This window comes from Vespa mandarinia, chromosome 13, assembly GCF_050613455.1.
Source record: "Vespa mandarinia isolate Hongniang chromosome 13, ASM5061345v1, whole genome shotgun sequence".
NCBI lineage: Eukaryota > Metazoa > Arthropoda > Insecta > Hymenoptera > Vespidae > Vespa > Vespa mandarinia.
This window is the reverse complement of record NC_140822.1, coordinates 823,731-839,875: the sequence shown is the minus strand read 5'-3', so window position 1 is coordinate 839,875 and position 16,145 is coordinate 823,731. Positions and strand designations below refer to the sequence as shown.

The following is a 16,145-nucleotide window of genomic DNA, read 5'->3' as shown; positions in this document are numbered from 1 at the left end:
CGTGTAGGTTTCTCTCTGTCTATAGGTGGACTCTATATTTAGATACACTAGGTCGACACACGAGCACAAATATCGGATGTTCATGAGCAAGGAACACGTCGAATAGGCTCTCGGCGCTCCCCTATGAGAATTCTCGCGGCATATCGCTTCCCTCCTGGCGCTATCTTTGCTTTCAATTTGCTCTTTCCGTGCCATTACTCCCACTCGAAACGTTACAATCTAATGTAGAATTTAATGCGTTCCATTCGTCCTGACGTTACTCGCATTTTCTTTCGATGAGAAAATAAAGGAGAAAAAAAAACAAGATCATTCATCTACTATATTTTGACGAGTTAATGAAGATTCGTTTATTCGAGATATTACGAATATGACTTGTGAGGATAAGATAGTAATCCATAGGATAATACGAAATAGGATAACGTCAAGTGAAAGGTTTTAATCGTTTTACAGTAGCAACAACTTTATTAAGACAATGTTATCTTAGGTTTTACGTAAAACCTAAGAGATACTTTTCTTTCTTACTATCTCTTTATGCGGAGAAGTCACGAAACGATTCGGTCATGCGTGTAGACCGGCGACCGATAAAAGTCGAGTTCTGCTTCGACTTTAGAACGGGTGAAGGCAAACGATAGCTCGAGGGCCAATGTGCCTCGGCACGACTGTCCTGTCGTTTCCTTTTCTCTTTCCCTCCCTCTCTCTCTCTTTCTCTCTCTCTCTCTCTCTCCCTCTCTCTTTCGCTGGCTTTCTTATATGCCGATCGGGAACTCTAATTGCGATCGCAACAAGCGAACGAAGGGAGAAAGATTCGAATCCGCTATAGTTTTAGAACGGCTTGAAATTTGCCAGGAGGCTATATAAGATCGTAAAAAAAGATTTCCGAGAATAATTTCCATACGTCTCGCTATTAAGTTTCTCTCAGTGATCTCGAATTTCGACTCGTCCGAGATTCGCGTAATCTGATCGTAGAATCGCCGTTTGAAAATTAACCATTGGAAAATCTCGATGTGGACGGATGAGAAAGATAGTTAAAGAATAGGTAAGGACAAGGGAAAGGACAAAGTTTCTTGTTCGGCTCTTTAGAAAATAAGAGACCGGTTCGTGTCTCATCTAGTTGGTTAACGAAGCCACATCGTATCTATGTAGTACGTACGAGAGTTTTACGATAGTCATTGCCGATGCAAAAGGGCGGCGTAGCTGGTCTCTCGCATCAATGGCCGCTCGTTAATCGGTTGGTTTACTGGCCGATGATCGAGTACCTAATTAACTATACATTCGCGATATGCTTTCGTCGTTTTTCGCGTTCGACCCTACGGCACGACACGAAGCGGACAATTATATCGTTAAATACCTAGATAACGCGCTCTAGCAAGGCATAACGTTTGTCTACCTTCTAAGTCTTAAGATATTCGCCAGACTTCGAGTATATCTCATGTATAATAGTTGGCTTACCTACCTATCAACCTTCCTATCAACCTACCTACTGTCCTGAGGTGGCGAACGCACGACGATAATTACTAGCGCGAGCCGATGCTTGATCGTCTGTCAATGTAACTATTAGTCATAAACTATAAGCCCCGCTTGGGTTCATAATAGAAACGAGAACACGTGACTAAATCAACGTAAAGAAGATCCTGAATCTTCTTTGACGATCTTAAAGGAGTATTAGCTTGTTAACAACGGATTACAAACGATAGAAAATTTCGATACTTTTCTCGATAAGACGCTTTTTATAGATAGTTTGCAAAATTGAACTTTCGGATCCTTAATTCTCGTTGTTTTCCTTTCTCGAAACAAGCATCTTTTCTTTTAATTTCGTTAATATAGATTTATTGTGGCACCGCGACGTCGCAAAACGTGCCCTTATATTTTTCAATTTCGTGCTCGAGAACAAAGTTGAGAAATTTCTACTCGTCGACTCTTTTATCACTGTTCGTTCTTTTTTTTTTTTTTTTTTTTTTTTTTTTGCACGATACGCGAAAGTTACAAACCCGTGGATTCTTCTTGAAAATGAGTAAACGTTGTAAAGTTGTACGACGATAAAAAAAAAAAAAAAAAAAAAAAAAAAACAAAAAAAAAAAAAAGAAAACAAAGAAGAAGAAAAAAAGAATTGTAAGGTTGAACCGTTATTTTCTTCTTTCTTTTTCTTCTTTTTTTCCTTTTTTTCTACCACGTTGTCGACATTAATCGCTTGTCCACTCTCATCCTCGAACGAGTCGGATTCTTTTTCTTTGCGCTTATTTCTTTGAATAAGTACTTGCGCAACGGTAAATACCGATATTTTTCTACAGCGTCATCGTTATGCAAGACGCCAGTTTGTTTCCTCGAGTCGCACGCGTGAATCGCGGCGAACGTAAGCAAGCGGTGGTTCTTCTCAACTCGAGGGAATCTGTAATTGCAGACTTTGTTCGGGGCTCGCGTTCCTGACAAGTGATTCCAAGACACGTGAGGAACGAACTCGACCTGGATAGACTAACATTTAAAAAATGTGTTCTCGAAACAGCTAAAAGGCCTTATATACTTTTCTACTCGTCATCGAAATTTTCGGAATCGTTTCGATCGCTGGAATCGCGATCTTTCATCTTGACGTAAACCGATGAGTCCGTCGATGAGTCTGTCTGTTTTAATTTCTCTTTTGAAAGATCGCAACGACGTATTAAATCAAGAAATGTCCATGAGTGAGAGAGAAAATATATTTCGATGGTTACTTGAATGATTAGAAAATCTTTGCTCTTTATTATTTCATCTTGATAGAAGGAGGAAGAAAATGCGTTGGTTAATTAGACGTAGGAAGACGATATAACTTACGCACTTGCACCGCCAAAGGGTCTAATTATTTCCAATGGCATGTAATATAACAATGATTCATACGCGCGTATATTTATACATCTAATCTATAATAGGCATGTAATACAAGTAACATATTTTGACGAGTGAACGTAGATATTAAAGACTCCGTCTTCGGAGTAAAGTAAAAGACCGGCATAATACGGACGAATATGTACAGTTAGACGAATCGTCGTCGTCTTGTAGTCGATGAAGAGGAGTCCGGAGAATGAGCGCGCGCGTGTCTCTGAGAGAAGAAGAGAGGAATGGAAGGAGGACGGAAAGGAGGCCACAGGCGACCCGACCGTCACCGTTATATCGGCGCCCACGGCGAAGTACTCGAACTCGGCTCGATTTACGACTAGTTTCCTGCAACTTGGTACGTTGTATGCGATTCGACGTTACGTTTGACCTCTGCCATCCACCTGTTCAGGTTAGGCCAGTCGAGCTGCTCCTGCACGCCACAGACGTTCGAATGAATTGGATCGAGTTTTAAAAGTTTGCCCTTTAACAGAGAAAAAAATGAAACTCCTTGGGGAGATGTAATCGAAACGACAGAGACTTATCCGTAGACGTACGCCTAGATGGAAAGGTATCGATTATCACTCCAAGATATCCAACTTGACGTCTTAATCTCCATGAGATACGAACACTTTTATTTTCATCGTACGACGATCTACTTAAAGGCATTGATCGGAGATTGAAGTACGAGTAAGTAACGCATAAGACCGGAAAAACTTGTTCAACTTTCTCGTGCCCTCCGGTTCTACACGCTTAACTCGTGGTTTGCTTTCTAGCTCCGTTGTGCGCTTCCTTACAGGAAGAGAAGTCTGCCGAGGACACGGCATACGTACTAGGAGTCGTGTTCAAAGCCACGTTTCCGCGATTACACGCTCGATCCACCTCCGAGCCCTTTTCCTTGAGTTTAGCGATAGTAATTTGTATTCATAAGAAATATCGACGACCGGACTCGACTACCAATTCTACGTAATAGTAGATAGGTACACGTATTTGCAAGGATCTCGCTTGGAAATATGTAAATTGCTAATCTTTTTGCGTTTTGTCAGTCGGATTACAATGGAGCTCTCGGATCTCGGTCTTGGATTCCCGACGGGGGCTCGACTCGAGAAAATTTCTTTTCGCGTTAGCACGAAGAACGTGAGGACGCTGAGGATTCGACTCTTTCGGCTCGTCCACAATGGATGGATCATTTTTCCGAGATCCCTTTAAGATCATTCTTTTCTTACGTCTCTTCTACGTATATTGAGTTACATTTAGATTAGTTAATTTTTCAATCGACTTCTCGAACAGATGGACAATGATAAATGGTTAATATAAAAAATTTCTATTTCCAGCTTCGGTAACATCGATCATATACCACGGTACGTTAAATCTTTAAACCCGATCTTCGTTTACGAACGTATTGTAAATCGTTCGAGTTATATCTACGCTGTTCTTGCATCATGTTGAAATATATCATTTTACGGGCAGATTACATAAAGGTAAAGGATGCTCCGCGTTTGTCGACACGTACCAAGATCAACGTATTCCTTCTAACAGCATCTTCGATAGAATTCATAGGGGTATCTCGGTGGAAGACAGTCAGCGATCTAATCCTTTTGAAGTCGAAGGCGAACTCGTTGCCAAGATGATTAAAGTCTGAGCACGACGCGTGGCTCAGAGAGTCGTTGATCATTGTCACGAATTCAAGGTTGAAAAATGATTGAGATTATTTCTAGAGCATGCATATTTTTTCTTTTTTCTCTTCTTATAAGTAAGTGACCGTCTATGGTGACCGTCTACGATCGAAGAAAAACAACAATCTTTGCTTCCTGGAGTAACAAGGTTATATAGGAAATTACCGTTAACGGCGTGTCCAGCTGTAACGTTGACATTGAACACGCGTAGCCCTTCGACGATCATTAATATCAGCTAACGAGACCCCCAGAAAGAAGGTGGAGCGTTCTCGGAAGCCACCGATCCGTGACTCATGTTTTAACGTAAACCGTTAGAACGAACTCACTCTCTTTCAGGTGGATCTCGTGCTTGTAAATCTAGATCTGTTCGAATGACGGATGGATCGTAAGCCATTTGATGGGATTAGATCGTAACTCTTTAGAATGGAATGGCAGCCAGCTTCTCGTCGAACTATTGCATTCGATTTATTATATAACAAAGTATCGATCGAACGAGCAGAATGATCGAAATTTATGATTCTCGTTCGGTAAGGATCGTTTAATGCTTCTCAAAATTTTCTTCTTACATATACCACATATATCCATAGAAATGCTCTATACGAGTATTACGTTTAAACGCATCTAGATGTAGAATATATATTTTATCGTTTCATTGTGATCAGACGAAATATATCCATATTTGGCAAATACCCATTGGAATGGAAGAAAAATCGAACGAAACTTTTATTCCTCGCTTTAGAATGCATCATGTATATGTACGTATACATAAAGATTGGTTGGTTACTGACCGTGCCCACTGAGGAGGAGCAAGTCTTGGAGCAGGTAGCGCCAGGTGCAGGACACGAAGAAGGATCAGAAGGAAAGAAGGAAGGAAGGAAGGAAGGATGGAAGGAAGGAAGGAAGGAAGGAAGGAAGGAGGAAGAAGAAGAAGAAGAAGAATCGGAGGGTATAAGTCGCTCTGACGCTCAAGCGTGAAGCGAACAACTCGCGAACACGAAATTCCCACAGTCGAAAGAGCGTGGGTAGTAGGTCGTTTTTCTCTTTTTAATCTGCCACCTGCCAACGAGACATCCCAATTTTTTTCACTCTTTTATTTTCTCTATCTCTCATTACGTACACATACTTGCCATTCAATACTCGGAGGAATATCATACGTACGAATCACGTACTCTCTTTTAAAGTCGAGCATAAGCGTGCCTGGTTCAGGTGTAGCTTCCTGCACTTAAGGTCCAAGAGATGTATATCTTCTCCTCTATAATCCGACCTCGGCTTCGTATTTCCTACCACGGTCACCCAGATGCTCAACCATCGTGTGTACGTAAGCCATAGAAAAAAATTACTATCCGCATCGTGTGTCTTGGGACTATCAAATTACTATTATTACGTAAAATAAGAAAGCTCCTTTCTCTTTCTTTCTTTCTTTCTTTCTTTCGACGACGGAGCCATTAAAATAACAATCCTTCGCTTATCTCCCCGGGAAGATCGTTCATTTTACTTTGAGCTTACGAGTATATCTGGGATTCGTGTTTTTCGAAAATATTTTTGCAATAAATTTCATCTTTTACATATTTTTCTGTTCGACCGCATACTCGCTATTATTTTCTTAGACATCTTTTGTATCTTGCACTCTGGTATAATACGAGAGGATCGTTTGGGTGTGGCAAAACGTATGCTAGAGACCAGCTCGAGAATACTAAACGCGATTCGAATGACAGTCGTAGTAGGTACGACATGTTACGCCAAGTAATAAAGACCATTCTAGGATCTAAAGGTAAATTAAAAAATACGTTCTTTGATTTATTCATCACTTTACGTTGAGATCTTTTATCGTGACGCTTCTTTAAATATATTCTTTTTACTTTGTTTCCCTCTCTTTATCTCTCTCTCTCTTTCTCTCTCTCTCTCTCTCTCTCTCTCTCTCTCTCTCTCTCTCTTTTTTCGCGTGTCAAATCCAGCTGTCTCCTCAATTCGTCTTGGTATAAATTACGGTGGCGTGATCGTTTAAAAGATCTCGAAATTATTCCGTTCGTGTTACTAACGAGATAATCTTTTTCGACATTCGCGATCTTTCACGTAAACTTCGCGACAAGAAACACGCGTGGAACTCATTTACCTAGCTTTATTACAGCCTTCCTGAAGTTCCCTGTGGAAGCCTAAATTGATTTGCGGTTACAAGCCGTTACGGTCTTAACGAAGCCTCGCCGTCTTCTCATTAACGTTAATAAGACCCTACGAATCGGTCAAATGTGAAGCATATTTTTCTTGCTTCCTTGGTACATTTTTATGATCATGAAAAATCGATTGCTTCAAAGATTCTTTTGTCTGACTCGAAAAACATAGACTACAAATATCATCCCGTATAGGTTTTCTCTGTTTGATCGTCACTATTTATTCCAGACACGATGATGTCAGCGATGCTCGTTGAATGTGAAATTCTTTTTTATAGTATCGTTAGCTCGCGTGCAAATGTCTATGAGCAGTTTTCGAAACGAGCACGTAATATCGATACGTTAAACATCAAGAATTGATCCATTTCAATCGAAGAACGATCGAAGACGAAGACTTAAGAGATGAAATTAGAAAACGTTGAATGTTGAATGAAATGGATATCTTCGTAACGGACATTGGGATTTAATCTTTTTTTCTTTTTTTTTTTTTTTTTTTAATTTTACTTTTATCCGTGGCAGCTGTAGTGATGTTAGTGACGATATATACATAGTATGAGAAGTAACACTTTTCTCAGGACCCCGTTCTGTTCGCGTGCACACACGTCTACCGTGAATTACTACGTCGGCTCGAGTGCGAGTCTCTTCTTCCTTCAAGATTAAGATACGAAACGTTCAGAGTTTCAGGATAATGGGACGCTGCCCCTGGCAAACAACGTCGACTCCTCCTCCTCCTCTTCCTCTCTCTCTCTCTCTCTCTCTCTCTCTCTCTTCCTTTTTCCTCTTTCCTCTTTTATCACGGAGACAAACGAACTGTTTATACGTCCAATATGATCCTTTTTAGATATTACCTAGATCCCCGTTAATAATATTTAACAATACTTTCCTATTCGCGACGAAACGTTTACGCGGACAAACATATTTGCTTGTATATTTCTTCGTTGTTGCATCTGCCGGTAATATTAAAATTTTGCGCGTCTGAACGATGCCATTATTTCTTAGTTCGAGTGCCACGCGGATGTATACCATTGTACTGGGAAATAAAAGAGAATGGATGGTACCGAGATTACACGATAGGCAGTATCACGAACGGCCAAGGTATATCGTTGTTTATGAGGGAAGTGAAAAGGGAGACTTTGCTTTGTAACTCGACGACTTACTCGATTCTCTTATACGTTTCAATGTCTTCAAAGATACTCGCTGAATAATTCTATTGCATAATGAATCATCAAGAGAGATAACACAAAATTGTTGAAAAGCACAATCCCAAATATGTCTGGTTACAATTGATATTAAAAAAAATAGTCGAGAAGTAAAAGTATAGTCGAGAGAGCCCACGCAATCGACTCTTCTTAATTAACCGACGTATAATAAGTTTCCCCATACTGCTAACGCAAGATGCGACGTGGCAGTCGGCAATTACTCGTACTAACATCCTACAGTCATAGGCGATAATACGTCTACACGTACGAGTAACGGGACGTGTGTTGCATGGATTATTTATCGTCTTTATTAACTTGCGTTCGTTTCGATTCGTCGAGAATAGAGAGAGAGAGAGAGAAAGAGAATAAAATTCAAAAATACATCTGCCATAGATCGTCTTCATTTTTGCATTTCAAAATGATAAATCAATACTCGATTTGCATTCTCGAGGTGGCAACGATTCGACGATTGCCAGATAAAGCTATCTATCGGTAGCGTAGAGAAGATCCGATCTCGAGAAGGATTGCCTGACTAATTTCTATATGAATCACGGCTTACCTCGGGGAAAGTGCAATTATTCGAGTGCATCCAAGTCTTCGGCCATTGATTTTTGCGTCCGACGGTACAATAATTATTCTCGCTTTCGATGCCAGGAAGATAAGAGACGGTAACTGGAAATCAGCTTGCTTTGCTTGGCTCCCTCGTCAGCAGAATGTTTTCGGGCTATCCCTACGAGAGATAAAATACGACGCGACAAAGCGAGAACGTTCTCTTCGAGGGATTATTACGTCGGACATTTTGATGTTTCCTGATTTATACATTTTCTTAAATTTTTTTTCTTCTTTTTCTTTTTTCTTTTTTCTTTTTTTTTTTTTTTTTTTTTTTTTTTAGGAACGATCAAACGCAAAATCCGACAATCCGAGATCTATCAAAGTATTTAATGTTGTAATAGGCCCTGATCACGGTCAGATAGAATCTCTAATTCAACGCTACGGCTAATCGGACATGCAAATGGAGCGTTCGTGGAGCTCGTGTGAAATTAATTGCGCGTGACGCGCTTCGTTGCTCAGCTCGTCCTTTCTCTCCATCTCTTTTTCTCGTTTTATCGCACCCTTTCTCTCTCTCTCTCTCTCTCTCTCTCTCTCTCTCTCTCTCTTTCTCTCTCTTTCTCTCTATCGACACGTAGACGTTAGGTGCACGAGTATCGACGTTTGGTGCACGCGATGTTCCAACGAAATGCTTCCCTCTTAGACATTTTTTATGACAATGATCGAGATTAGCATGGTTATCTCAAGAGGATATTTTTCTTTGTCGAATAAACACCGGAAAAAGTTGCTCGCAAATAAGATCACGATGAGTTTAATTAGCTTCGAAATGAATTTGAATTTCAATAGGTGTACCGCTATGTATTCAACGGCACGACGTTGGAATATTAATTAGTACTTCTCACGATTATCCACAGAGAGAAAGATTTCAATGTAAAATCGAGCCAAAGTTGTTCTTCAATTCTATCGAATGATTTATATACTTTTTTGTTTCCCTTTCTGTGATTCCTTTTTTCTTTTTTTCTTTTTTTTTTTTATACATCGAACGACCCAATGCCGACATACAAGACTCGAGTAAAAGTAACTTTCCGATGACTATCTCCGAAAGGTCGGAGGATACTTATCCCAAAAAATGAAAAGACATTACGAAAGAGACGACGAGTCCGGAGAAAGTCTCTGTCCCGTCGAGGGACTCGATGTCAGACGAGCGAAAGCCATACGTTAATTAATATTTCTCTGTTCTTTCCTGACGAGGAAGTCGTCGTATGACATATTTGTAAAAAAAAAGGGAAAAAAAACAAAAAAAAAAAAAGAAAGGAAGAATAGAAAACAGACATTCTAGATTTTTCGATAAATGGCGTTCAATCTTGCAACGTGTACTAGCCATTACCGAGTTCATACGAAAAGCGTGGGTGTTTATTTTCCAGAGTATTCATACGACCCACACGCTTTCATAAGCGTGTCTATTTCTTTGCTTATCTCCATACATTATAAGTAAAACAAGCCAATCATCCGTTACTTAACGTCGTATATAATTAATACAGATTATTGTGCATCACTATCGAAGGCGTTCGCTCGTTAATCTTTCACATGGAAATGTCAACGTTCGGAAATGAGAAATCTCTTTTATTACGATAACGATAGACACCGTCGTTCGATGGCGAACACGAGTAGCTAATTAGAAAGCTATGTTAATGATAACTTTGTAAGTTTGCACTTCGTTCCTCGTACGCATTCACCTCGGGCAGTATTAATAGGATTTACATTATTGGCACACCCTCGACGTCTTGTAACTTGTCCCTAACGCATGGACCTTGCTAACCAGCCGATCGAATCGTGATCGGTAATTGCTTTAGCGAATTTCAATCGTTTGGATTATTATTCGAACATTCTCGTTCGAATGTTAAAAGGAAAAGAATTTTATTTTCATTAAGTTTATAAAGATGATAAAATCATTATCAATGCGAATCGATTTAAAGAGGAGATTATTTTAATAATTTTATAAGCAAACGTATCTAACCAGATAAAGTCGGTCAATAGAGAGAGCCTTTGTCCTCAGGTAGTAAAAAATAAATCGTAATGTCACCTCGACGTGTTTTTACGATTTCTCGATGTCGTATCAGAAACGTTGCAGCTAATCCGTACATCAGAGTAGGGATACCTGAATCGAACGAGAAGAATGACAACCGGTAAGAAAATAAACGATAAGAGAAGAGAAGAGAAGAGAAGAGAAGAGAGGAGAAGGGAAAAGGGAAGAGGGAAGGGCTGAGGAGGAGGAACTGGTTCGCAAGAAACTGGAAAAGCTTCTAAACTGCTTCTAGGCTGTTCCTTCGAGTATATTTTCCCTTTGGAATCATGCACGGGTATGTCAAACGCGATATAGGGTGCATGCGTATATATATATATATAGATAGATAGATAGATATATATATATATATATATGTACTGTAAGTACAAGTTCTGCTTACCAAGGTTAAGTATCTTGATCGCCTTGAAGAATTTGTCGTCGGTACTAAGGTCCTGCCTTGGTCGTCTTGTACAGTGATACTTGATGTAAGGAAAACAGCCTGTCCTTAATACGTGATAATTGCTATTAGCTACTGACCAATTGAAGTGGGACATGCCCCTCTGATCGTTGACAACGTCGGCGTATTTGACAAAGTACGAGGTCCATGGTGGTTCCTTCGTTTGAAGAAGATAATTCGTTAGTACCTAAAAAGTTGATAGAAAATGTAACAGATTTTTGTTTCTCCTTCGTCGTTACGTAACATCATGGTAAAGATGAATTCGTTCACTGGTAAGAAATACTATCGTTTGCTCCGTTACGTTAGTCATTTCTTTTTCACACCTTGGCAACGTTATTCTCGTTGGCACGATGCTTGGTCGAGCATAACGGAGCGTAAGAGAAAGAGAGATCTACTCGTTCAGGAGGGTATTGTCCTCAAAACTATCTTTTCTATGAGATTCCAGGTTGAAGAATGCGCGAAAGAAAAATACGATCCAGTTACGGATCCGTGTTGTAGCATTCGATTATTCGCGTCAATAATAATAGTTGATTATCCGATGCCTATGTACGATATTCCAAATGACTATAGATAAAGGATTCGTACCTCAGAGGCGAGTGGTTTGTCCCTTTGAAAAAATATTTTCCTTCGGTTATATTCCGTCGTCTTAGGAAGAAGAAACGCCTTTAGGACGTTTCTTGGCCTTTTGGCTATCATTCCTTTGGAAGATCCTTTTAAGGAATCAGGTATTTCAAGGAAATATGCATCCTCCTGCGTTTCTCGCTCAGTTTTATCGGCTCACGACTGAAAATTTCGAAAACAGCACGATCGTATTTCCATAAGGTAATGGTATTTCCACGCTTCTCTTAACGGACTTCACCATGGCCGAGATAAGAGATACATGCACCTGCAATCTGGTTCACTAGCCCCCGTACGCGTACTATGCATTACCCTACTAGGCTTTAATTTTGTCGGATATATTTCATACAAAATTCTCGACGATCCCAACAAGTTTCTTCTTTCATTCGAATAAAATAGTTAGCCTTTTGAAAATAAACGTGATAAAAGAGAGAGGGAGATTGTGCCTTCTAGAAATGTCAAGGTTAGCGAGAAGTCGATGCGATCGCGAAAGTCGAAGTAACGCGAAGGATAAAACTTGACGAGGCGTCACGACCTCGAAAGCACGATTAATATTTCGATTTAATATGCGCTTTCGAAATTGTATCTGCAAATGAAGTCCGAGTAAATCGAATTTGTAAAAGCCCGCCTATTTTCTAGGGACTTTGAGCATGATCACGCAAGCGCATGCTCCATCTACGTTAGGCTAGCAGGCGCATCGATATATTGAGTCGGACACGCGCAGAAGATCCGAAACGAATGATGCTAGCGACATAAACGAGAACGATACAACATGGACCTACCTCGTAAGAATGTATTCTCCTTTCTGCTTATCGGAGTGTAGACATTGCTAGGGTATTTCGAACGGACTTTAGACCTCAATAGATGCGAAGAAACTCGTCGAAGCTTACGATCGTGCGCCGTCTGATCGTGCACGTGAGACACGATGATAGGAAAACCGTACGAACGATTACGAACAGTTACGAACGGTTCAGCCGTTTCGTTCGGTCGCGCTACGAGCAAGGCGGGCTCCTTCAAAATTTCCTATCTAGAGCAAGAACTTCGATAATATCGTTTAATTTTTCATTTGTTTTTTAATTTTTTCTTAAAGCATTATTAAATCATCATTCATATGGTTTTCCCTTTATCTTTCCTGTCGTTATATTTTCAATCGATATCACAGATTGATACGCGCATCCTACGTGACAAATATTTCTCGTTTTGTTTCAGGTAAGTTCTTTAGGCGATGCCGTGACTGGAACCAACCCGTGGATCTTTTAGATCTCATCTGGAACGTTAGCTACCACGCCCAAGGATCGTTTGCAAAGTTGCCTGTATTTTCTCCACTGGTTTTCCATCAGCGATATCTTATAAATATCGTTAGTTGGATCGGTGAAGATAGGTCCGCGTAATCGCGGTTGCCTTATACTCATTCACTTTCTTGCTTTAGCACGTACGGGCATTAAAGAATTTCTCTTTACCATCCCACGTCTTTTCTCTCTTTCATAAGCACGTAAAGAAGCATTCACGTCAAATTGGATTACATTGATGTGCTAATCCGACGCAGGGAGAGCAGGGAAACGCTTATCTCTCAGCGGGTACGCACGAGCGCGTATGAGATACAACTCAACGAACGCATATGGATACACTTGGAAAGGCAATCGAAGGGAACGTCATAAAATCAGAACCTTTTTACTAAGAAGATTCATTAGCCGAGAGCGAGGGTACGATATCCATGGACACAACGCGTTCTTGTAGAAAGGGAGAGAATATACAGGCAAAGGGTTATTTATTTTGATCCGAGTCTACGATTTCCGCGAGATAAATGATGTAACGGCCATCCACCTCGCCGTTCGGACCTGCTCGTTCCTTCATTATGCACGAAGCACATTGCGGTATATAATACATACGTAAACGCTTATACGTTTCTATGTACAATGTGTCTTATATAGAAAGATATTTTACGTATGTGGGTACACACGCTGATACGTACGAACGTACGGTAACATAATCACAAGGAATTTTAAATCACAAGTAAGTTCGAACGTTTAACGGGATTTCGTGGATCCACTAGAGGCGTTACGAAGATCGAATAGTTAATTTATTGATTCCAACGAAGTTGTACTTACATTTGTTGTTGCGCGTGAAAAATGTTCTAACTCTCTCGTACGAATCCATTCTATCTTTTTTCTTTTCTCCTTTTTTTCCCTTTCGTTCAGGCATGAGACTGTCGAACGACTAAAAAGTGAGATTGTTCTAATCCCGTATCCTTTACTTAGCGTAAACGTGTTGTTTTCGATTGAAAGTAAGTCTAAATAATAGGACACCAAGCGTGTTTTGTAAAGGAGAAAGGTATCAGCCCGACGTGAAAACATCAATTTTCTTGCTAACGTAAAATTACGTCTGACAACTCCCGTTGCGAGTTTCTCTCTCTCTCTCTCTCTCTCTCTCTCTTTTCTTGGTTACATATTACAGCGATAAAGAAGTCTTATGAATCACACATCAAATTCCACTTTCTCGATTGAGAACGAAATCGAAACGATTTATTTTTTGTCGACACAGCTTCCAGGTCCGTCGAGAGTATTGGGATTTTAATAAGATAAATTAATTTCACTCATCGTTGATACGAAAATGAAGAGAAATTTTTTTGAAATTGATTTTACACGTCGAACGTAATATACATATATATATATATATATATACACTTGAAATACGTCTTTATTATCATTGGCAGAGCGGGACGCTGGAAATATCGTGCGTCTACGTAATGAAACTTTTTTAAAGCCTGAGGGGAAGTAGCTTTTGTTGCTCATTTCATTGTACCGCAAGGATCGACTTTGCCGACGCGGTTGGTGGTTAGAGAAGAGACGAGAAAACCGTAGGCAGATTTCGTTTCTCTTCTGCGGATCCTCTTCCTTCTCTTCTTCTTCTTCTTCTTCTTCTTCTTTAATTTCTTACTTTTTCTTCTCGGTTCTGTTATTTTCTTTTAACATCGCGTCTCGTTCTTACTTGGCCGCAGAAACGAACCAGGATGCCCGGTTTGCGTATCGTTTCTTGGGATACACCATTGTCGAGTCACTCGAGCGAATCTTCTGTCTCTTTTTTCTTGGTACCGTCAAGTCTTCCAGCTAGAATGGTATCCTCTTACGTCGACACCGCAAATTTTTATCACATCATTTTCATTTATAAACTGAACATGAATATTACTTTAGGAAGTTCTCATAGAACTTTGTGGATATAAAAAGATTAGACAAAATTTTTATTTGTTATTTTTTGTTTTCTTTTCTTCGTTTTTTTTTTGTACGAGGAAAAATGGAATCGCGTTATGAACGATGGCCTCGTTTCTTCGGAAACAATAATTTCACGGTCGGTCTTTTCGATCGTTTGATTCTCGCCAATGGAAAAGCTATTAAGAATTGATATCGAAAGATAGTTCCAGGCGAGGTGAGATAGGATCTCGATCGCGTTCTCTCGCTGGTATATAAGAGAAAAGAGGAAAGGTTCGTAGTTCGTAGCTATGTGTAGTAGGCATGCTGCGAGTAGAGTTTACTCCTGTTTGCACGACTAATACGTATTGTTCGCGTTGTTTGTCCTGAATTATCGGCGTGTTATCGAATAGCACCGATCCTCCGACAGATAGGAATGCTTAAACCTCTTCTGAAAATACGCTCTTACCTTCCACGCTCGTTATCCTCGGCTATGGTTGCCTTTTGATCGCGCAAATTACCGATACAGTAAGCTCGGAACTCCGAGCTAGATGAGGATAATTACTCTGATTTAAGCGGAACGTAATCGAAGAATGGCAAACTGCAACGGCATCTTTCTGCACCTGCGAATGCAGACGATCCTTCTTGACGTCATATCCAACCGTTAATCTTCTTTCTTTTTCTTTTCTCTTTTTTTCTTTCTTTCTATATTTTTTCTTTTCTTTTTTTTTTGCAGACGTTCGTCGCACGAATCTCGACTGTTTTCTTTTCGTATCGCGTTTCTTTGACGAAGATCACGCAATCTCCGTAATTCTATTTCACTCGGTGTCGCGTGTGTAAGTATTCATGTTGTCGTGTCAATCGAATTTGCATTATCTCGAGATGGACCGAAAACTGTTGGTCGGCTTTGTGCGATGGCTCGGGTGTAAAGCTCGAATCGGCACTGTGGTCTCATTGTGTCGGCTTTCATCACGATTTAAATGCAAACCGCGAATCCAGGTCAGAGGAGTAATTTCGCGAGAATTACAAGGGACAATGCAATTCTCTTTGTAGATATAGATTAAGAATCGAGGAGCAATGCATTCAGGTCTATCGACTTGGACTTTCGATTTGCTAACATTGCCTCTTTGTACCAGAGCGATCAGAACGCTAGTTTATCAACTGGCGTAATAACTATCTGACTCTTTCTCTCTCTCTCTCTCTCTCTCTCTCTTTCTCTCTCTTTGAAATTATTCCAAGACGTTCGTGATCTCGACATTTACGAAGGAACAAGTTTCCAGGATTTCGCGTGTTGGCAAGTCCTATGAGATAGGCGATAGTTCTTCTTTCTTAAATTATGTTCTCCATGCCGAGTGGCAGACTCTCGAGGCACGCCGCGTGCGTG

General features: G+C 40.2%; 1 protein-coding gene across 2 annotated transcripts; it reads right to left on the bottom strand.

Moving 5' to 3' along the window:
- Positions 1-3,187: 3,187 nt before the first annotated feature.
- LOC118444154 (uncharacterized protein C15orf61 homolog) lies at positions 3,188-12,516 on the bottom strand. 2 transcript variants are annotated; one of them, XM_035872151.2, is made up of 4 exons: positions 12,359-12,516; positions 11,544-11,741; positions 10,902-11,145; positions 3,188-3,328 (listed from the first exon to the last, which is right to left on the bottom strand). In XM_035872151.2, exons 2-4 carry the CDS (start codon positions 11,652-11,654, stop codon positions 3,258-3,260), a joined length of 426 nt encoding a protein of 141 aa, XP_035728044.1. In that variant the 5' UTR covers positions 11,655-11,741; positions 12,359-12,516; the 3' UTR covers positions 3,188-3,257. The 2 variants fall into 2 exon arrangements, with proteins under 2 accessions (XP_035728044.1, XP_035728041.1); XM_035872148.2 differs by lacking the exon at positions 3,188-3,328 and adding an exon at positions 9,847-10,594.
- Between the last annotated feature and the right edge of the window lie 3,629 nt (positions 12,517-16,145).